At 34.2% G+C, this 23,348-nt stretch overlaps 1 protein-coding gene and 1 long non-coding RNA gene across 3 annotated transcripts in view; both read right to left on the bottom strand.

Moving 5' to 3' along the window:
* The window catches only part of TUSC3 (tumor suppressor candidate 3), a 113,695-nt gene that overhangs the window by 8,538 nt on the left and 81,809 nt on the right, over positions 1–23,348 (bottom strand). For both annotated transcript variants that reach the window (XM_032109636.1, XM_032109637.1), the window contains exons 7-8: positions 13,469–13,532; positions 1,329–1,403 (exon numbers count right to left, since the gene is read on the bottom strand). In XM_032109636.1, the coding sequence (XP_031965527.1) occupies positions 1,329–1,403; positions 13,469–13,532 (139 nt within the window). The remainder of the gene's footprint in view (positions 1–1,328; positions 1,404–13,468; positions 13,533–23,348) is intronic.
* LOC116444330 lies at positions 2,438–13,462 on the bottom strand. Its single transcript, XR_004240277.1, has 2 exons — positions 13,361–13,462; positions 2,438–10,910 (listed from the first exon to the last, which is right to left on the bottom strand). It is a non-coding gene; the product is annotated as an uncharacterized LOC116444330 (long non-coding RNA).

The raw sequence follows: 23,348 nt of genomic DNA, 5'->3' as shown, positions 1-23,348 counted from the left end.
ACTGACAATGATGCATTTTTTCATTAAAGCAGACCATGTGGAAAGTGACACATGTCAACTGGAATATAAAATTTTTAGAGTTATTTTGAGAAAACTAGCCATGTACAAACCTAATAAACATTATATTCATTATAAAGAAATCACCACTGACAAATATGATTTCCAAGCATGGATGAATAAATTGGAAGCGTGAACAGTGCAAGGCAGATACACAGAAAGCATTCACACAATGCCCACAAAGAGCAGAGTCTGAATTTTTACTGCAGTCCACTGATATTTCACTGTGCCTGTGTTCACAGGCCCAGATGTAAGATCACATTCCAATTAAACTTATGTCACTGTATCCTTTGACATCCCTGTTAAAGCTAGTTACTGTAGAAGATACTCAGAATTAAATGATACATCTACAGCTTGCTGAAGGAGACCCTCAAATCACTATAGATTAGAGAGATCTCAAGCCATTCAACCAGCTATTATGAAGAATTCTAGAATGCTTTTAAAGAAAATAGTTGGCCAGCTCTATCTGCAATACTGTGTATTATAGAGAAACTAAAGAACTGATCTCAAAAGAAAGAGGAGGCAGAGTAGGAAATTTGGTATATTCCAAAGACCTTTAATAGCTTATATGAGAAAAGTCAGGGGATATAAAAGGTGCAAAGGCAGATGGGCATATTTGTTTCAACCTATGTCATACTCAGAAAAACCTTGTTTGACGTAACAGTGAGGAAGTTTGATTCTGGATAAAACAGTTTCATATTGTGTGTTTACGTGATTCATTGACAAAAAATCTCACAAATATTCTGAGTAACAACAAAATTCAGAAAAACATAAAAATTGAACTTCAAGCTAAGTATCTTTAGACATTACAGATTAGGATATGTTTTGTACTACACCTACTGCTTGGTTTCCACCTTACTCTGGAGACATGACACTGACAAGAGTACTGAAAAAAAGAATTTTCACACTCTTTTGGATGTTGTCATCTTAAGTACACAAATTCATTTTGAAAACAATGTTTTGAAACTCTTATTCTTTATATCACTGACTTCTGATATAACTGAAGAGCCAAAAAGCATTTCTGCAATGTAGCAGAGATACTGTGTCAACCTGTCCCTTGACTGAGAATGCTTAAAATATTTTTTAACTGTTACTACTTCATGTGAATGCAGTTTTATCAACAGAATTTTTATGCTCTCCTCTTTTCCAACCCACTAAAGGTAAATACGGTTTAAGGCAGAGACTTCTGAAAACTTAATCAGATATTCACTTGTAATTTCACAGTGCCTTCTAACTGTCTAAGCATTGCCTTAGCTATTCAGTCAACTTACTTCTCCTTTTTCCAACATCCCCTTTGGAGGTAGCAGCTTCATTCAGGAGTACCATTCCCATGGTAATAGCAGCATCTGTATCGTCATTGTCAAGGAAAGCAGCAGATGTGTTGATACCTCAGAAAGCCACCAAGGTACATCTATGAACTACAGCTTTCAAGTTCATAAAACAAAAGAAGGTATTTACATATAACAACTGCATATCACAATCTGTACTGTGCTGATACACTCACCTGTGGCAAAAATGTGTAGGATTTTTCTTTGTGCATTCTGGATTAAAAAAAAAAATTAAAGAAGGTTCAAGAAACTTTAAAGGACAAGTCATCAAGTAGGACACACAAATTTTGGAAACAGCCATTCCCCAATATTTTACAATATTCTGTGTATTGGTACTAAAGGATTTTTTAAAAATGAAAACTGTAAGATCCAGGAATCATTCACTGCAATTGCACACAATTCATTGGTTATTTGACACAAACTGAAGCAGTTGGACTGCTTTATCTTCCTCTGCATTTGGATAAGACATTAACTCCCTCTTTAGTGTCATATTGCCTAATAGTTTAGCAGAGAAACATCTCAGAGGCAAAGTCCTCAGTCACTTTCAGTGTTTCGTTGTCTCACTATAACTGTTAGAAATGTGAACACGTACATAACAATAAAACAATTTCACTGATCTAGCAAGCTCTTAAGCCATTCACTTAATTGTTTACTTGAAACTCTATAACCGAAAAGGAATGGTTACTACTGTGTATAACACCTGTTCTGAAGCAGAGGCAAGCCTGAATGCTCCGAAGCAGATGTGAATCATGAGAGCTAGAGGTCACAATATCAGGAAACACAAACTTCAACACGCTTTACAGATTGTCAAATAAGATTGGAGTTTTCAACATTACTTACCCCAGAGCATGATGACTACAAACTTCAAGAGCAAGATGTTATTATTTATGCACACAAATAATTCACAGAAGATACTTCAAACATGCTAGAGCCATAAATAGTATCTGCATCTTGTAACATTACACTTGCAGTGATCTTGTAATATATTAATATTTTTCATTTTAGGAATGTTCAAAATTAGACCAAAATGCTCAAAGACAGCTGAAATTTTCATTATAAAATTTTAATTAAGCAGAGCTTGAGCAAAAGGATTTAGAACTGTCAATGCTAACACAATCACACTTCATCAGAGATGAGCAGCCTGATTCATGTTTGACTTCCAAATTTCATACACACAGACTGAGAAACAACAAATTAAGAACAGCAAGATTTTAAAAAGTAAACATCAAGAGTGAAAGATGGCAGAAGCAAATAGGCAACATGAAGGAAAAATAATTTTTAACATCACCTCTTTGATACAGACATCTACATACAGTCCTAAATTAAACTCTAATTAAAAACACACTAGTAGCTCAAATTAAATTCCTCACACATGTACAAGCTGCAAGGCATAGAGTCAGTCTATGAATAATGGGTTGTGTTCAAGTCTTCCAAAAGCTTATGACTGCACTTGACAAAATAGAAAAAAAAAGGTGCAAAATATTGTGAAAAAAATAATCTTGGAATCCATGACACAAAAATTGCTTTCTAAAAATTTTATGTGTTACGATTCAGATTCATGAGCATATGGGACTGGGAATCTCCTGTTCTACTGCTATGCTTCCAGCAGGGAAAAAGAACTGGGGAGAATGTCATGAGAATCATTCAATTCTTTGTTTTCTGATGTTACAAAAGCATAAAAATGAATTAATTGAGAGAGTTGTCACAAAAAGGGATGAGAAAAAAAATTCCACATGTATTTCTACCCTGTTAAAGAAAAGCCCCTAAGGTAGCACTATCAAATAACTTTACCGATTCCTCACTTAGATTTATAGGAGTATTTATGTCCTGAGTTTAACAGTCATGGGAAAAAAAAAACTCCCAGTCCCAAGATGTAAAGATAACTCACCAGGCCCTCTTGGGGAAGTGCTACTTTTTGCAAAGATTTTGAAATGCCTTGTAAATGTTTTTTTTGCTTGATTATCTCATGCAATATCAGTACAAAATGTGGTCCTTTGCTATTCCCTTACCTGGCTGCTTCTGAGAAACAAACCAACCAACCACAAACTAAAAAAGCCATTTGGGAGACATCCCTTCTGTAACTTAGTTCTTATTTTCTTACCAGACCATGAGTTTAATTCACTTTTCTTACCATCAAGAATAACAGTCTCGCAGAAGTAACTTGTTTGCTCTGCGACTGAGAATTATAGATTTGTAACCACCTGAATTGTGCTGGGCTTTTTCCCCCCCTCTCTTTTGGAGCTTCACATCATTACCCCTAAAGCTCCCCTCATGCTGTCACTATTTTTGCTTCAGTTGTTGCTTTCTAACTTTAGTCATCATTGCTGAGCTTTCAGCCTCATTGGCTGCCTTTTACCTTCAATGATATCAGCTTCATAGCCACAGTGTAACATGGTACTTGCCTCAGCTCTCTGATGCTGAAGTAAAAATTCAACCTGAGTCGTCATTTCAATACTTAGCTTCAATAATTAGCTTTTTACCACAGAATATATAGCTGTCACTCATTTCTCAATATATTTTTCACTCATTTCTAACATTCTCTGTTACGCCTTTACACTATTTTGATATTCTACAATATAAAGCAACAGTCCCAGCTCTGAAAACAATCTTTTATGGTATCTCAATTCTCTAACAGTGCAGAATGTAAAATTTTAGCAAGTGGTTACTTGGACAGTTTTTCATCTGCAAAAAATGATGCATCAAAAGATGTACTTATTTTCCAATTTCTCCTTATCTCCCTCACTATGCATTATGAAACTGTTTTGAAAAGATGAGGGGAATGTAGCACTCAGATAAGCCATGGCAAGCAAATGTTTTAAATTCAGATGTTCATGTTTTCTGATAAATTTATTTGTCTATTGATTTTTTTCTGTGTAAATCCTGTTATTTACCTTCTCAGATTATTACACTTTTACATATGAAACTTCTGCTCTTCCTTTTCCCAGCTGATACATGATTTTTGTAAAAATTGAAAACAACTTATTTACATAGGGCTTTTGAAAAGGTTTCGAATTTTGATTCAGGAAGAACAGTTTTAAGTAGGATGAAAAAGACAGTGATCATCACAATTTATAAGTTTATACAAAAAATGATCAGTAGTAACAAATTAAATATTCAGCCCTGAAAAAATCAAGATGCTTTATCAGAAGTAGGAAAAAAAACAGGCCACCAAATCGAAAACGAAACAAAACAAAACATATTGGATCAATAAAGTCCAAAATTATAGATATCCTACAAAATGAAACTAATTACTAGTAAATTTGGGATACTTTTTAATTAGCATATTTTAATAGAAAATTAAATCACAGAATGCCCAAAAGGAAGAAAACCTGATCGTTCCAAAGTTTATTAATGTAATACATAATTTATATCTTTACATCACAAATTGATTCCTAATTAGTAGTAAGTGAGGAATGAAAGAAGGAGAGATAATAGCTTGACTAGCACTTGGTTACTTCTGTGAAAAAAGTTTGGTGTTCTCATTCATATTCAGTTGTGTTTCTGCCAAGAGTACAAAATCTGGTATTAGCATTACAAACACATAAAGAAACAACTACCTTTTAAATTGCAGATCATGCAGTTGCTTAATAACATAGGAGCAAGAAAAACTAGAGAACAAAATATTCATCCACTCGAGCCTGTGCTCAGTTTATTGTTACCTAAATGGGTATAGATTATCAGGCAATCTTTAAAAATTGCTGGTTCAATTTATCAGACATGGAACAAAGAAAAGCCCATACTTTTTTGTCAAGGAGTATATGATCAACAGAAACATCTGTGGAGGTTTCTGAGGTTTCTTCTCTTTTTTTTTTTTTGTGCGTGCTTTTTTTCTTTTTTCTTTTCTTTTTTGTTTGTTTGGTTTGGTTTTTTGCTGGGGGGGGGGGTGACAATTAGAACATGAGAAATTCTTTGCTGGTCCCCTACAAAAGGGCGTATTATGCTGATAGAGATATTTAACTTAAACTTTTCCTACTAAAGCTTCTATGTTTAAGATGCCAACTACTGTATGTTTCATCTCACTGAAGAAGGATGATTCCTAACTCTACTGAAGAAGTAGAGAATAGTCTGAAAATGATTTGATTATGAATTTATGGATGAATTGTACACAATCAAGATGTATTTAAGTATTTTTTAATGGCCTGAAATCCATTTGTAAGATACTAACAACAACCCTGAACATACTTTCTGTTTAAAACCTTCTGGCTTCAGCTACACTGAATGGTTTTTCAACAATTTTAGGAAGTATTACATGAGTCTTGGCACTGGAGTTCTCCTCAACTCCTTGAAAATTCATCTCAAAACAGTGAAGTAGCTCGAAGTTTGCATTTCAACCATTGAAATGCCAACTATACTACACCACTTTCCTTTTTGATGCTTTTTAATAATTTTAATAGAGCAGAGAACAGATTACACACTAATATAGAATTTCCTATAGTGAAAAAGTTTATTATTGATTTGATTCGTTTCAGCTTCAATTTATGAGCCTTGCTAATCCACAGATAATCTGATGGAACCATTGCTCTTGTGGTGCTCTTAGATACCTGAGAATGGAAAGGCCATATAAAAGATTCAGAAGAAGAAAAAGACTCTGGAATCTGTTTTAATTCAGCTGCAAAATGGAGCATAGAGATACCTGATTAAGTTTATGTTAAATCAATAATCAAACATTCAGGGTTTTTCGGCCTGATTTACATCCTAATTATTCACATTTAGGATCAGCTAAAACTAACTCTGGGGAGATGATTTTTACATTTATTATTTTTGACCTTTTTGGTTGTATAGATTACATCTGATGAAATTTCAGGTTTAGTCCTGTCCATCTTGCAAATTTTTATAGTGTGGTTTGCCCCTAAATATCTTTTTCTAGCTTTATTTATATTTTGTAATCCATTACTCTAAATTTTCTTGTCTAGTGATATTCAAATCACAAAAGTATAAACATCTCCAGAACAGGTAGACAAATAACATTACTTTCCTTAATGTTAAGCATACCAGAGAAACAAATAAATGATGGAATTTCTTAACAGTTTAATTTAACTTTTAAACAGAGATACATTTCCTAAAACAAACTTCATTTGAGCTATTTGTATTTATGAGGCTATATAATTTTCTCTTACTATTCTAACACTGTATTACAAACATCTACCTTATTTTCAAGCACTCTATTTCAAACACTAGACCTAGTATGTCTCATCTGTTTGTTAGCACACACTTGATACTTGCATGCAGACATATAATCTCCCTTACTTTCCCTAAAAGCCTCTAAATTTTTTTAAGAATATCACACATTCTTTTTCTACACCGTAAGTCATCATCCACATGAGTCTAGGCTGTCTTTTTTACTGTCCATCATTGCTAGGATCTACGCAATATAATTTTATTCTTAGCTGAATGAACTTGAGGACTATTCCACTTAGTAAAAGGTATCTGTGGATTCAAACTATAAAACATTTAACTTTGGACTAGATTTCTACATCTTTTAGCCATTCAAGCAAATATATTTCTCAACCATTAAAATAATTAACTGAAGCCTAAAGAAACCCTTAAAAATGTCTTCAGCCTGTGGTCAGTGAATGCCTCTTGTTGTTTGGACTAGTAGTCAGCTATTTGCGAAAGACAAATAAAAACGGGCCAATTGCCAGAGCAGCTGACAGCTAAATTAGCTTTACAAGGGTCTGCACTTCCAGTGGAAAATTTTAGTCAGAAACTGAGACTGGTTGAAAATCACTGAAATTCAGAGTTGGTAAATTCATGCAGAGGACACACACCATATGTGAAGGCAATTCATCAATACCAGTGTACTGAAATTAGCTGATGAAAGAGTATGAATTATGTTTCATGTTGTGTTAACAAATGCCCAGCTGTAAATTTAAAGTCTCTGCATATCTCTCTCACATTTAAGACCCTTTAATGTCTTTTCTAAAGGGCCATATTATGAATTGTCTTAAGGTCAAGCAGTAGGAGACTTAGGTAATGTAAAACTGTCTTGATTTTTCTAGTTATTACCTCCTTACACTTCATTATATTTAGGAGGAATCAGACAGCTTCCAGAAGAATCAGAATGAGTTACAAGGTTAACAGGCAGTACTGGTAGATAACACAAGTAAAATAATAGAAAATGTGCAGTATGTTCTGCTGCTTTGGATGCTGATTTCCATATTTAATTAGGAAGCATGCTTAAATATGCTTTAATGTTATGCTTTTAGTCCTACCTTTATCCACCGTAGTCTTCTTTCTTTTTTTTTTATCCTTAAGATCCAGAATACAATAACCCTGTCTCACTGCTTTAGTTACCATCCCCACTCACTCTACCATGATCTCTGGGGAAGATCACAACTAGTTATGCACATTGATGCACAACTGACAGAATCTTACTATCAAGAGCTAAGTATTGTTCTACTGACTTTTGACTCAAAGTTTCAGATTCTTATGGTCAGTGACTCTGACATACAGAAAGTCATCTCTTTACAGTCATCCTCTGGAAAAGTTTCCTCACACCACAGAGGCACTTAATACACTTAATTTAAATTCCCTCTGTAGGATAGGAAATCTCTTTCATAATAGGTGTAATTTTAATGCTACCAAAAGGATTTGTCTTTTTCCTTTTCAATCAATATCTCGTATCCACCTACGCAGCTGTCCCATTAAACTTTGCCTTGGGAATTCAAATTAGGAAACTGAAATGACATTCCATTTTTACTTAGCTGCATGTATTTATTCAGCATCAATGTTTAACAGTTTAATAAGTTTAATAGTAATAATGAAAAAACCAGGTTAATCATAACTGCTAATTCCTATAATAAAGGTTTAGATTTATCTCCTGTACAATAAATAACTTGCTTAATAACTGAAACTCCTTTGGTAATGAAAATATTTACTTTTAAATTTACTCCTTAAAGCAAGGATCCACTGTTACTACAAAAGGGAAAAACTTTTGACAGATTACATTCCAAGCAGTTTTATTTCTCCAGGGAATGACATAAAAACTTGATGAAAATTCATTAGAAATACTGAGTAGTGTCTACAAAAAGGAGGAATAGAAGAATTGAAGAAACCTTTCAAATTCAACACAGTCTATCCAACATTACTATTCCTTTTATTTCTTGCTGTATCTCGACACCCAGAGCAATATTTACAGCTGAACACTGCACACTTCAATGTCTATTTGGTTGTAACAGTCATATACACTATCTGTATTCAACTGTAGTTAATTACAACAGTAATACTGATTGTGCAGTTTATTGCACGTCGTTTCTCTTAGGCAATGACAGCTCTTCATTCCAAAGTCATCTCTCTTTTGCCTTTATGTCTTCTTAATAACTCTAGCAAAAGTACTTCAATATCCTTGTCTTTAGTTCCTCTTTCTTGTCTCTCCAAGAATGTCAAACTACTCAGCATTTAAAAAAATTTTATTAGTACCCGATCACTTCTGCTGACTCCTCTTATCTTTGACCCCATTTCTGTCAGAAGAGGGTTGCAACAATAGACAACACAAGCCTGGAACATCTTCTGCATGGGGAAAGAATAGAATTTTTCACCTTGGAAAGGAGAAAAGAAAGAGAAGTATGTTTGGCGAACTCTATAAAGCTCCAAATAGAAGGGAAAAAAAAAAGAGAATGGATTATTTCCCATGACTTATATACCAAAGTCACACAGTACATTTATTGTGCAAATTATAGGCTACAAAAAATCCCAAAGGAATAATTTCTGCATGCTACATGAAGTTTACACTGAAAATTTATTGCTATAGAATATTATTCCATAATTAATTCAAAAAAGGATTTAAAAGAAATAAGAATTTATTAATTGATGACTAGAAGCTATAATATTCTTTATGGTCAATCTGGCTCAAAAATCCCTGAATCATTTATTCTGGTTGGTTATTTTGTTTTGCACAATTTTTCTCTATGTTTTTAAAAGTCATTGCTGCACTAATACACATGGATGCAAAGTGATGATAACTTGAGAAGATGCTAAACTTTATTGCTAAATCACAATGTGTTTAGATATGTGCTCTTTTTGCGTGGTAAAATTGGATATCTAGCACACAATTAGACTGCTTTACCAGGATTGTGACTGTGAACAAAGTTACTTCTCTGTGTAAACTATGTAGGCCCTAGGGACCTTAGAGATACTCGGACGCTTCAAAAGCAAAACCTTGAATTATAGACTGCACGATGCCTAGCATGTTCATAGCTCCACAGAAGTTACTGCTTTTATATAATTTAACAAAAAAACCCAAACCAAAGCAAAAAATCACTTTAAAAAAAAATCTATTCCATGCTCTTATTTAAATAAGTTTTCTTTGTGTCATCTGCCATATTTATTCTACAGCAGTTATACATCTATTTCCGTAATGACTTTTTGACAAATTTTCTACCTCATCAGAAAGTCTCTATACTGAAATAATTCTACAACCCACCCCAAAGTAGTATGTGTGTAAATTGAACCCAGTTGCTTGAAGCACTGATAATCAAGCTGATGTGGGCATATATATTACATAAAACTTCCTTCTCAACTGCATATAATAACAAGGTTTTATTGTTTGTGGAGAAGATATAAAATTTGGCCAATTTCAAAGAACAGTGAAAGCAGATATTGAAAAGACTGGCATATTTTTATGGCTATAACCTCAAATTAAATTTATACCTAACTCTTATTCAGTATTACTTTTTCTCTGGAAATAATTATAAAAATTCTTTCTTTTTAAAAAAAATTTTTAACCTGTCAATTTATGGTGAACAATGAGCTATAATGTGGCATGAATAAAAGCAAACCTTGACTTTTGTTTTATTCCTAGGCAATAAAAAGCTAAAACATAATGGATCTAGTAATTCTACTCCATAGAGTGTTCTGTTCATTTTTAAATGAAAGCTTCACTAAAGCTATTTCATGAATTCTATAAAGCTGGCAAAAGAAATACAAAGGGAAGCCAAAAAGTTATGTCAAACAAGATTGTAATTTTCACCAGAATGTGCCATGAACTGTAGTTTGGAAGGTTCAGACTGGATGAAAAACAATTTCACATCTGAAATTCCCCAGAGAGATTATGTGATCTCATTCCTTGAAGTTTTGAAAAAATTGCACCAGACAAAACCAAGAAAGACCAGATAGAGTGTTAGTGATAATCCTTCATTAAGAGGAAGATTACAGTATGCGATCTTCTGAGATCCCTTTCAACCAACATTTATATGATTTCCATGACTATTTCCTGAAGTTAACTCTCCATTACAAGAGAAAGGGGAGCCAAATAACAAAACTAAATAAGAGTCATCTTGTCAGCATAACACAAACTGCTCAAAGTAATAGCCTGGAAGTCACAAAAACGTATAATATACAAGCACCACGATGTCTTGGAGATCTTTTCCAACCTTAATGATTCTATGATATCCAACCATGTCTTTTCACTGTTCTCTGCTACATGCTCAAGAAGAACTGCAGCCCACAGGAAAGGCTCATATTGGAGAAGTTCGTGGAGAACTTCCTCCGATAGGAGAAAGTAAGGGAAGAGTGTGATGAGTCATCCTGAGGAAAAAAGAGAAGCAGAGACAATTGCAATGAACTGGACACAACTTCCGTTCTCCATCCCCTTGCACCACTGTGGGAGAGCAGGTAGATAAATCAGGAGTAAAGTTAAGCCCAGGAGGAAGGGAGGGGTGGGGGGAAAGTTGTTTCAAGATTTGCTTTTTATTTCTTATTACCCTTCTCTGATTTGACTGGTAATAACTTCAGTTAATTTCCCTGAGTCTCTCCCAGTCCTTATCTTGACTCATGAACCTTTACCTACATTTTCCCTCCCCTGTCCAGTTGAAGAGTGACAGAATGGCTTCGGCGGGACCCTGTCCAGCCAGGGTCAGCCCACCCCAAGTGCCAGTGAAGTTCACCCCTATTACCAGTCCTAGGTGAGTACACTGTATGTGTACATATACCTGGTATGTAATCAGTAACTCTGTATAGATTTTACTGGATTTAATTTTGCTTTATAAAATTATTTAAACTGAGTAGCTGACATCTTCACAAGTCCTTTTTACCCAAGTCCTAATTATGTAGCTACAGCATGGAAAAACGGATCTTCATATAGAAATCATCTAGCAGATGAGGTAAAAACACTATCTAAAACAAAAAAGGGCAAAGGAAATTAATATTTTTTCATCTGAGGTATTAAAAATTCACTTTATAGAGAAAGACAACATTGCATTTCAACATCTAGAAAGAAGTGACAAGCTTACTACTACAAAGTAAAAAGAAACAACCAAATGAAACATGTACATTACCAGAATAGTAATGTCCTGTTTTAAAATTCAATGCATCTTTTAAACTTTAAAGGATAAAGTGAATGTACTACTTTTTATCCATCTGGCATATTTTTTTCTATTTCCCACATTTTCTAACAACATTTTCTGAATAAACAAATAATGAAGAAGCAATTGAGCAACTCATAATTACTACCAACATTGAAAGAATAAAGGAATATTAATTTTCACAAGTAACTGTTAAACTCTGTCAAGATTTTTTGTAAAAGATTTCATTGTGAAATTTGTGCGTGACTAAAAACTCATCCCAACAGTATTGAGCCATGAAATGAAACCTTAGAGAATTCTTTTTGCATGTGGCAATGCACAACATCACTCAAAGGATTCTTTCAGACAGCTGCATTAATGTAGCTAGCCAACTTCCTGGTTTAAAGACAGTATCTGCCAACAAAAAGTTATCACTTCCATGCCTGAGTCAGAGAAACCAAGTATGTCATCAATGAAAATTTTATTTTTTATCTACTCTGGTTTGGGGATTTACTTTTCTCATTCTCAAGCAGTCAACAGGACTGGTTTAGATAACAGATTTGTTTAAATTGTGGCAGTTCACAAAAAGCAAAAAAACATGAAAACAAATTTCAGCTCTACAAAGGAAAGCAGAAAGATGATACTAGTAAGATGCATACTTTATCTATTAAACAAGAAACGTTCCTGTACTGGGGGACCCAGAACTGGAAACAGTATTCCAGTTCAATTGCAAATATTACATTTACTCTGCAAAATAAGATCATAACTTTGAAACTAACTATAATGGCTATTTATGAAGCATATAAAGTTTCACAGGTAGCAAAACAGATGCCAGGCAAGTGAATGTAATAAAAGTGTAGTGATGGTGGTGTCTTTGGATAGCAAATGGCAAAGACAAAGGCAGACAGGGAAGTTTGAGGAAGGGCAGGTTCTAAGGCAGGATAACTTCAGAGAGAGAACAAGAGAGTAGCCACAATCATAAAACTGGGATCTGTCTATTACTGCAGATTGGGAAATATTACTTTCTTTTGCTTGTTCCCCTTAGAGAAAGGTATTTGTGATGGAACAACTAAACTTTAAAAATGGTTAATGGTGACTAGAGTTCTCACTAAATGAATAAACCTGATGAAAATCAGGGTTTAAAAAACCCAGAGCATGTGAGTTTTTCTTACAGTTTATTAAAACTTTCACCAAAAACTACCCAAAAAAGCCCCAGAAAATCCCAGCTTAACTTTCTCTGACTCAGTTAGACTGAAAGAATAAAAGTAGGTCTCAAAGTCTTTCTGTGAGGACGTGATGTCAGAACAAATGTGATTGAGTTATTTGCTCGAAGAAGTAATAGTAAACTGTTTAGATTAGGTGGGGGAAAAAAAATCCAAGGACTATTGGAGGAAAAATAATGTTCATGCACAGTTGATAAATTTCTGGATGCTTCTCTGGTAAGTAAAAAGAAATAAAATTATTTTTTCATTGAATTTTTAATTATTATAAGGAAGAGTAAAAAAAGAAGAAAATTAGTTTCTGCTACTGGAAAGGTAACACTTAAAAAAATTAAGAATAGTAACCTGGCACAAGACTAACAAAGGAGATAACAAGGTGCACATCAGTGAAAAGCAATGCCAATGACTTGGCAGTAAATAGCAACAACAATGAATATTTATTTCAACACATAATAAGTAAGCCAAAATACAATACCTGCTTAAATGTTCAATGACATTCACTGCCAGAGCAATTTTATTTAAGAGCACACTGTGCCTCAGCTTGGTTTTTTAATATTCATTCATTCACCAGTTTGAAGGATACTCAGCAGAAGAATAATATGCGACTCTGCCACAAACTGAGCCTGACTGCTTCCATGTATGTAACTCTGTAAAATAAAAATGAAAAACATTCCTCTTTAAGAAATCCATTGAAAACAGCACAACCTTATATTTTGAGAATAAAACCTGTTTTGCAGAAAAATGCAGGCAGCAACAGCTAGAAATTAATAGCACAGTTTATGTAGGTTTAGTAAAAAAGGTTAAAAATAGTATATTTAGGCAAAGCACATATATACAGTAAATGTAGTTTCAAACACGAAAGCATTACGCTGAGCTCTTTTTCACACTGCTGCTACTGTGGAATAAAGAACATGCATTTATTTGCTCAGGTGATACAATTTTTCAGAAGGGAGGTGATAAAAACAAGGGCATGCCTCAGCATGGTTTTTACAAAAATGAAAACTGAAGCCTGCCTTAAACAAATCATTCTACTTTAGTCTTTCTCAGATTAAGCAAAGTTTCTTCATACAAAGTCTATTTCATCTTTCTCCAATAAGGTACAATTGTGTCCATCAAAAGTTCCTAATGCATAAACCATCTTATTTATATGGAAATATTGTAAAATAAATGTTAATATTAAAACTAACACAGTCTACTACCCTCTATCCCAAACAACCTTGGTAATGGGCTCCCTTTGTATATTTATTTTAAGAACCTGTAGTGTATTAGTGAAAAGCTGTCAGTGTTTATTGTCAACTTTCTATGACAGCAATAAAGGAAGCAAAAATCTGAAGGACTGTCAACATGCACAAAATGAGGGAGATTCTTTGTCTTCCTCTCCTGTATCAATTACAAACACTGAGTACAGTTTTTCATAGCATGCTATGTGAAATTAAATATATCCATGTTCTGAAAGTATTATTTATATATATTCTTCTTAAGGATAAATAAAATTTTCACCCACCCCAACTAAATACAAAGAAAAATGCTCACTAGTAAGGCAAAGAAACAGAAGACTTTTGCCCTCATTCTGAATGTAGGGTTTTGTTAGTTTGTTTATTTTATTAACTCATACATGTTGCTTTAGTTCAGTTTATTCTGAGTGTTTCTGGCAGAATACCATCCTTTTCATGATTCAGAACAACTCAGATTTGAAATAATTGGATGCTTCAGCACACAAAAGAATGCCTTCACCCATGCTAGTAAAAATCTGTTTGATGCAGTGTCAGATCATGTAATTTGTGTTTACTCAGTATATTTCTATCTATTGTTGTCAAAATTCAATCATATTACGCTCATTCAAATAACCAATTCAAACCTCAACCAGGTAAGACCTTCATGTAGCTGAAGTTTCCATTTCTCAGAGATACTGTTTTTCCTTTAACAAGATAAAAAACACTGATCTCATAAGAATATCTCATTGAAGTATGATATGACAGTGAGCCAAACTGTATTTCTTGATTTTTTTGCATGATTTCTTATAAATTTCACTAAGACTACATATACATATATACACATATACATATATATATATACACACGATACACATGCACACATATACATAACAGAAAGGAAGGAAATACGAATATTTCACACTAATAAAAATTAATGAAAAAGTTAAAATGCTTGATAGATTGGGTATTCTGATTCAGTTGTGACCACTCTCCTGTGAATAGTGACCTTCTGTCCTTATCTCTCATGCAGCTAAAGCAATATATATACATGTAGAGATACATGTACACTCGCAGAATCTGGATTCAAGTGTGCCTAACAGACAAACATCTATTTCTTCTAATGATCACAGCACAAAGTTATAGTCTAAAGCTTACAATGATTACATTTTATATAGTGTATTTGTTATTACAGTGTGAACTGAAATAAAAAATGAGCCTTTCATCAGAAATGCATGACAGGGTCTAGTAGCACAATTTAGTTATTATAATCACTACTACTTGTTCTCTACACGCATGCTAAATTGCATGAAAATGCACACTGGGAACTAAAGAAATACACTCTGTGTTGAATATACACTGTTATTATCACTAGCTAATAAAACTGCTACCTGACTCCTCAGATTATAAATGCTGTCTGTATCTGTAAAACATTTACATGAGAGATGTCATTTTTATTCATATGCCCTATACTTTAACAAAGTAAATTACTTTTCCTCTTATGCTAGCAATTTAATTCACCCTAACACCATTGGAGGAACAGAATGCAATGTTTGTACATAAATGCATGTACATGCAGACACTATAGACAGAAATTATTCCCTTCCTCAAAACAGTTTGCTGATACTACATTGTTTAGTTTTCCTCCTACTAGGAACGAAGAGAGTCACTTCCAGAAATTTTATGCTACTGTTTCTGATGACAAAAACCTATTCCATGCTGGGGAGGAACCACATTTTAAGCGCTAGTCCTCATTGACCAGCATAGTAACTTTATTTAAAAATATCACTCAAGCTTGTGTGACTTCTGGTTTCACTTCGCAATAAAAAATAACTACAAAGAATTTTGTTAATGAAATAGGACAGTTTCATAACCATGTAGCTGTCAGACCTGTACAGTAATGATGGTTTTAAAAATGCCAACAAATATGCTCTCAACTCTGAAAATTTCAAGCATGATTTTTCAGTAGCTATTCATACTTGAAAAATTGACTAAAAAATCTAAGGATGATCACAGTCTGCAGGAAACTCAGTTTGCAATATTGTCCATGTAGACTACTTACAATGCAAAGCTGAAACACCACAAAGAAAATACTAAAAGCTTAAAAAAACTAATTACATGGTTACTGCTTTTAAAATAATATTCTGATTTTAAAAAGAAGAAAAAAAAATCAGAAGAAATTCTGATTTAAAAAACTTTATGGCAAGTTTTTGAATATTACTGAAGTGGTATACTGATTTAATGTAATGCATTAGCAGGGCTCATATCTCAAGAATATAAGGATACAGCTGTTGGAAAGACATTCTCAAAAATCTCTCAGTAGAATAATAGAATCATAGAATGGTTTGTATTGGAAGGGGCCTTTAGAGATCATCTAGTCCAATCCCCCTGCAGTAAGACCATAAAGTACATTAGGTTGCTCAGAGACCCGCCCAAACTGACTTTGAATGTTTTCAGGGAGGGGGATCTATCACCTGTGCGTGGGCAACCCATGCCAGTGTCTCACCACCCTCATGATAAAAAATTTCTTCCTTGTACCTTGTCTAAATCTACTCTCTTTTAGTTTAAAACTATTACCCTTTGTCCTATTGCAAGAGGTCTAAAACATCGGTCCCCATCTTTCTTATAAGGTACCTTTAAGTATTGAAAGTCTGCAATAAGATCTCCCCAGAGCCTTCTCTTCTAATTCATTGCTAATCATTATGATAAAATCCTAATAACAACAAAGAATTTAGAGCAGAATCTCTTTCCCTGCCTTTTGGTTAAATTAAAAGACCAATTAGTTTTATTACATGATGCAAAATATGCATATTTATATCAGAATTTGAACAGTCTCTCAAAAGATAAAAGTCCTTAAGAAAGTAATGGAAACAAAGATATACTCATTATCACTATTAATTAGGTTACAGATAAGAGTCATAACTGCCATCTGATACTCAGTACAAAGAAAACAACATGAACTAGATACAGTGTATTTGCAAATGTGATACTTGAACCAACCAAACAAAAATCTGACACAAAAAAAAACCCAGATAAAAAAACTAGAATATTAATTTCTGGCCAAATGTTTCATAGGGATACATGTTATAACTATATTTCTTTAAATGTGAGTTGCTAAAGGCATAGCCTTGCTTACAAGGAAGTGGATGTTCTTTGATTTAGTTCTGGAAATCTTATGTGTATATTAAAAAGCTAGTAGGAGACAATTATTACATTCCCAGAGAGGGGACAGAAATGGATAAAAGCAACGGTAGTAGCCACCTTAAACACAGAAGCCAAGTTTCATTTTTGAGAGGGCAAGACACCTCAGGTGAACAGAGAGAGTTGAACTAATTGAAAGCACTAGTTGAAAGCCACTCTGTTAAAGAATTAAATAAGGCAGATGTTTACTCTACGGTATTGCCTTCAAAAAATAAAAAAGGAAAAATTATCGTTTTAACTACTAACTTCTTTGTTCTATTACAAATGTTCTTAGGTAGATTACTCTTAAAAGTTACCTAGCAGTCGAACTGTGTGTGATTAATAGGGTCCTCAAATTGTTTCCCCAAGACATCGTTCTCCAAGTACTCAAAACAGTAACATGGCACATCTCCTCTATAGCTGTGGGTCAATTAGAGCAATGCTAGGTAAGTACAGAAAGTGACAGACTATTCCAGGGATGAAGATTAACCAAAATAATTTGCATTTGACAATGTATTGTGAATCACCTGAATTTATGGCAGTAACTCATCCCAGTTCTTATAAGGGATGGATCTTAACCACTTCACTAAAGAATTACAGGGTGTGTATTTTCCTCAATGAACCTATTTTCTAAACAGACCAAAAATAAAGTAGAAGTTTTCAGAAGACAGAAGAACAGTATTTAATGTAAAAAATTATGGCAAACAACTTTTCTTGAAGAGAGAATGGTGAGAACTGTATGGCATTTGTCTTCGTGTCTTTCCCTACAGGCATATGACAATACTGTGAGGCCGCTTGAAGCATGGATTATATGTGTATTGAGACATATTTATGCAAATTTAGCCCCCAAACACCAGTTTTGTACACTGCAATGGCCATTGACTCATCAAGTTTTGAAATTCATGGCCATCTGTGGCTCATACTTACCTAAAATAAAATGTATTTAAAGAAACTTCTTTAAAGAATGATTGAAGAATTAGCTACTTATCAATTCTCAAGCTAAAGAAAAGACCTGGTCACATGTGAGGTTTCTTAATTTTCATACCACTTCTTTCCTTCTATAAGAAGATTGCTGAATGACCCCCATGCAAGGCACAGATTCTCATGAAATTTTATTCAAAGCTACAAACCCTTAAGACACTGAGAAGTATAATTTCTGGTTTTGCTATCTTTTCTGCTTTTTCACACTGAATCCACTTAATATTTGGAAACTCTGTGAAGTCTATCTGGCTGCAAGTGCTTTAGGCAAATGCTTTAAATAAATTCATGAATAAACTCAGTTTCTCTCTTTGATTTTGAAGGCAGCAAGAGGGAGGACCATGTAAGATGCAAAGATAGTCTATCAGAAGAGAGGAAACCATAGCTTGAGCAGAAAACTGTTCACCCACACAATTAACACTGTCACACAACAGACAACAGCAAATGTCATGCTGGTAGGACTAACAGGAGAACCAAAGCCTGAGTAACTCACACTTTGAACAACCAGTCCTTTTCCAACTCCAACATTTTCCCATCTCAGGTCTTATTTCACAGAAGCTATTTGAATTCTGAACTGGAATGCTCATATCCCTAAATCAGGCCATTTTCTTTAGCAGCGACAAACAATTGTTCAATGCATGCATATTTTTACAAAACTGTTTTAAATGTTTATCTACTATTCATAAATTCATTAAATATTTAGTGTTATTGAACTGCAGATGGTACACACATATATATAAAATCCCACACCAGGATACTCAAGGATAACAGCAATGTAATAGCCTTTTAAATTCCTCTAAATGCAGCATATGTTTGTGATTTCCCTTCAAGAGTGATGGTTGTCATGGTTCAGTAATATACTTAAGTATAATCTGTCCTCTTTTATTCCTTTCTGTTAATGCAATGTAAATAAACCAGAAACAAGGTAAGGGGAAATAAGGCCCCTGCAAGACGTGCTAATTCTTAAGGCAAGAAGAATTTGTGGAGTACTCAAAATTAAAACACAATTTCAGGTGCTTCAGTAATCTTTCCTAAAACAAACATAATGATGTTTATTTTCCATTAGAATGTACAGGAAGGATGCTAGGGTGGAGGGAGCTGATAAAACTGAGTTGGGTTTAGTAATAGCCTAAAATACAAAGCTACTACACGAAGTATAATTTGGGATAACTGAGAAATAACTTGTCCTGAGTTTACGAGATGTGACACACATCTAATTAAAAAGTGTATTGAAAACCGATCAAAAGCAGACAATTTTGCTAATAACTATTCTTGAAAATGATGAGCTGAATTTGGATTGTATGTTGAAGAAATCCCTAGATGGAGACTGTGCCCTGAAGGAGACAACAGGCCAAGTTCAAGCTAATGTATGTAGAAAGCAATGAAGCAACACAGTAGTTAACTGCCCCAAAGAGAGAGTTATGAATTCCACACCATTAGGATAAGTGCTATTAATCTATCTTCTTTTACTACCTCAACATTCAGGGTGAAATTCATCACAGAAGGGAACATTAAAGAAGGCTGTGGATTACTTAATTATGATTGAGCCTTCGGAATGGCTTATTTTAATTAAAGACCACCAATTTTGCCAAGAACATGCATTAGATATAAGCAGTTATTTTCTCTTAATTTAGAGGGGAAAAAGAACCATGCAATATTCTCTATCAATTCCAATTTTACATGTTTTCCAAGTCCAGGAATAGCAGGACTTTCAGCAGTATTTAAATGTTTAAAAAGCAGAAGTTCTAAAACATTCTCTCACGATACCACTTAAAGACTTTATCATTTTAAGTATGAATGCAGAAAAAGGTTAAACATTTTATGGAGGACAAATGATTCATTCAGTAAAGCAAACACTTTGAAACCAAACATCAAGGTATATTAATAAATGTTTTATAGTGTGATTTCATGATCATACCTGCATTTCTCCAGACAGGTTTTCTTCTATGCGAACTATGTAACACTTAAAAGCAGCTTAAACTACCCAGCAAGATTAAGAATAAAATCTTATACAGCTCAAAAGCCCAAGCTTTCTGACTCTGTTATTGCAGCTACCTATTCAAATATTATGGTTTTTTAAACCAGCACAGTTTCACATAGCTTCACTTGAAGCATACACTCCAAATATGCTTCTTTAATTCCTACATAGTAGTATCTGTTCAGTTTATACAGGCGAATCAGAGTTTTAACTTACTTACAAACCCAATAAGGGACTTCCTACAAACTTATTAGCCTAGTCAGGTCCACGAAAATCTCAAAACAGAAGCCTGATCTAATTCCCTGCTTTCTTTCCATCACAGAAGATACTATTATCTGCTGGGGATAGCACATGTTCAGTGACTGATTTTCCCAGTAGCAGGCAACCCTCAAAAGCTCTTCTTGTGACCAGTGATGTGAAAAACCATAAGATGATACTGGTTTGGGCCTAATACAAATTCTCATACATTTGCACATATGAGAATGGCTACCAGCTTAGAACATCTGTTCATAGAACATATGGACGCGATTTGCCAAAATAATAATAAACAGACAGAGGGACAGAGGGATGTAATATGGGTATGAGTTTATTTCAGAGCACTTAAACAACACTGAATCTTAGTAAATAAATGTATGAAGTCCTATCTCAAAAACTAAAGAAAGAAGTCTTGATGCTAGTTGATTTACTAAAAGAAACCTCTGACTAGTCTAATCCTATATTAATATTCAGTAGTTAGGATAATGTCCAAGTATTTAATAGGGCAATTGCTTTTATTGTAGATAACCAGATACAAAGGGGCATCTGCAAATGATGCTTAATGGCTTCAAAAATTAACAGAGTACTCAACACAAAATAAATATAAACTCACTTACTACTAACAGAAATCCTAAATAAATGAATTTGCATTACTGGCAAAATGAAGACCACATATGACAGTAAGAAGTGCGCAGTTAGCTATTTGAGACAATATTTTTTCCAGGAATCTTCATTTTATTTAACAATAAACAGAAACAATAAACTTTAATTTAACACTAACCCATCTGAAATAGCAATTTCTTTTCAACAGTGACTAGCTTTATGAACATTTCCAACTCAAATATCAGTCAACAGTTCACCAGCCTGGTGAAAATTTCATGCATTATCTTCCCAGCAAGCAATTTCTCTAAGCGATGTCTCTACATGAAATCCAACCTAGCTCAGTTACAGACCAGCAAGACCAGCCCTAACAAAACAGGTGAAGTGCACACACCAGCACATACAAAATGGTGAGGAACAGACAGAATTACTAGATGTTGTACTTATGTACTTTCAGTGATTTTAATCAGTTTACTCAAGCACCTGACTCTAAAAATTAGTAGGATATCTAGAAAATCAACAATGGACAGCAACTAAAACTCTGTATGTTTATTATTTTTTCAGCATCCTTGGTGTAACAGCGCAAGTGTTCAGACTCACTTACTAAACACGACCATAAATCCTCTCAGCCACTTTTGATAGGTGGGTTTAATAGCTACAGATGAATTTAACCCTTTTTAAGAAGTATTTAATGTTGGGGTTCTTTTTAAGAATTTATGTAATACAGATACACACAACAATCTCATACAGACTCTTTGATTCCCTCATATTTAAATTCAATGAATATGCATTTCATTTTCCATGCCTTAGCTCATTCCTGTGTTCACCACTGCCCAAACCAACAACTGAGTCAAGAGACAGCAACCAGTTTTCATAGGACTGGCTGGCTGAAACAGGCTGTGCTGGCTGCCTTCATGAAGTCCAACTAGCACCAAGCACAGAATATGATCTAGGTTTCCAGCCCTAGAACAAAAGTGGAGAAATGCTGTCTTACTTTTGAAGACTAGCAGACTGGAAAGGGTGGTTGGTATAATTTTAAATAGCATACAAATCCTGGTTTATGCTGCTGCTTTGGTTGTTCCTAGGCAGCTTTTATAGCTATACTGCATTATTTAGGGTTTCTAGAAGTACTATCAAAGGAGTCCACTAGTAGAGATTATCTCACAAATCGCGAAACTGTAAACACTCTGATCAGATATACAGAGGGTTTGATATAACCTGCTGAATAAGAATTAATTCTGAGGGACTTATTCCCCATTTATTAATCACAAAATAATAAGAGAACAAAAAATGCAGCAAGCCTTCGAAGAATCATATTTTGTGGGTTTCAGAAAAAACCCAGAACTTAAACCTCTCATTAGGAATAAAACAATTGCTACCCTTATAGCCTTAATTCCCAAGTTACATAATGGACGGGCATGCAACAAATGTCTTCCCTCTAAATGTGCTTTATGACACACAGTACCCAGGTGAGAGACTTTAACAGAGATGAAGATTTCCAGGATCTCTGTAACAGCATGCTGGTAGGTCAGGGAGGTTTGAATGACACAGCTTAGCCCACTTGCCAAAGGAAATAAAATTTTTTGCAATTGTGATGCCTTGCTTAACAACTTCACTACTTTTTAATCAACTTAAAAATGGCAAAAAAATCTCAGGGAAAAGTGATGTTTCTGCACATTTCATTACAGCTGGACAACCAAAGCAGTAATTCTACTGAAAGAAAAGCTGTGATTAAAGTTCGACTGTTAATAGTTGTTCTGGAATATGGACTGCTTGCATAACACATGGAAGGCAAACCATAATACTTCTAATTAGGAAACAAAAGAAATTGAGATTTTTTTATGAACAGCATTTCTCTAAAAACACAAACATTGGTAATAACAACTACTTTCTGAATTCACAGATATCTCTTTACTTTTTGCCCTCTGATGCTGACCACAATATGAGATAAATATCATTGGTCTTAAGCGAAAAAATAGTTAAAGGCAAAGTATGCACCTAGATTCTGCCATATAACTATTCCACGGTGGAAGTGTGATGATCTTCCCAACACTGGTGCTCTGACAAAGAGTGGTCATGGCTAAACAAGAAAGACAGCTACAGTATTGTAGATCAGAAGGTTTCCTTACAAACTGCAGACATGGAAGAGCTGAAAGAGCCATTCAGCTAAGCTCATGTTGTTGGTGTTATTTAAATTATGGTTTAGAATCTAAAACCAGTGAAAAAAAAATTTGTATCTTTAAATTTCTATTTTCCTGTGT

This window comes from Corvus moneduloides, chromosome 5, assembly GCF_009650955.1.
Source record: "Corvus moneduloides isolate bCorMon1 chromosome 5, bCorMon1.pri, whole genome shotgun sequence".
NCBI lineage: Eukaryota > Metazoa > Chordata > Aves > Passeriformes > Corvidae > Corvus > Corvus moneduloides.
This window is presented reverse-complemented; position numbering and strand designations above follow the sequence as displayed.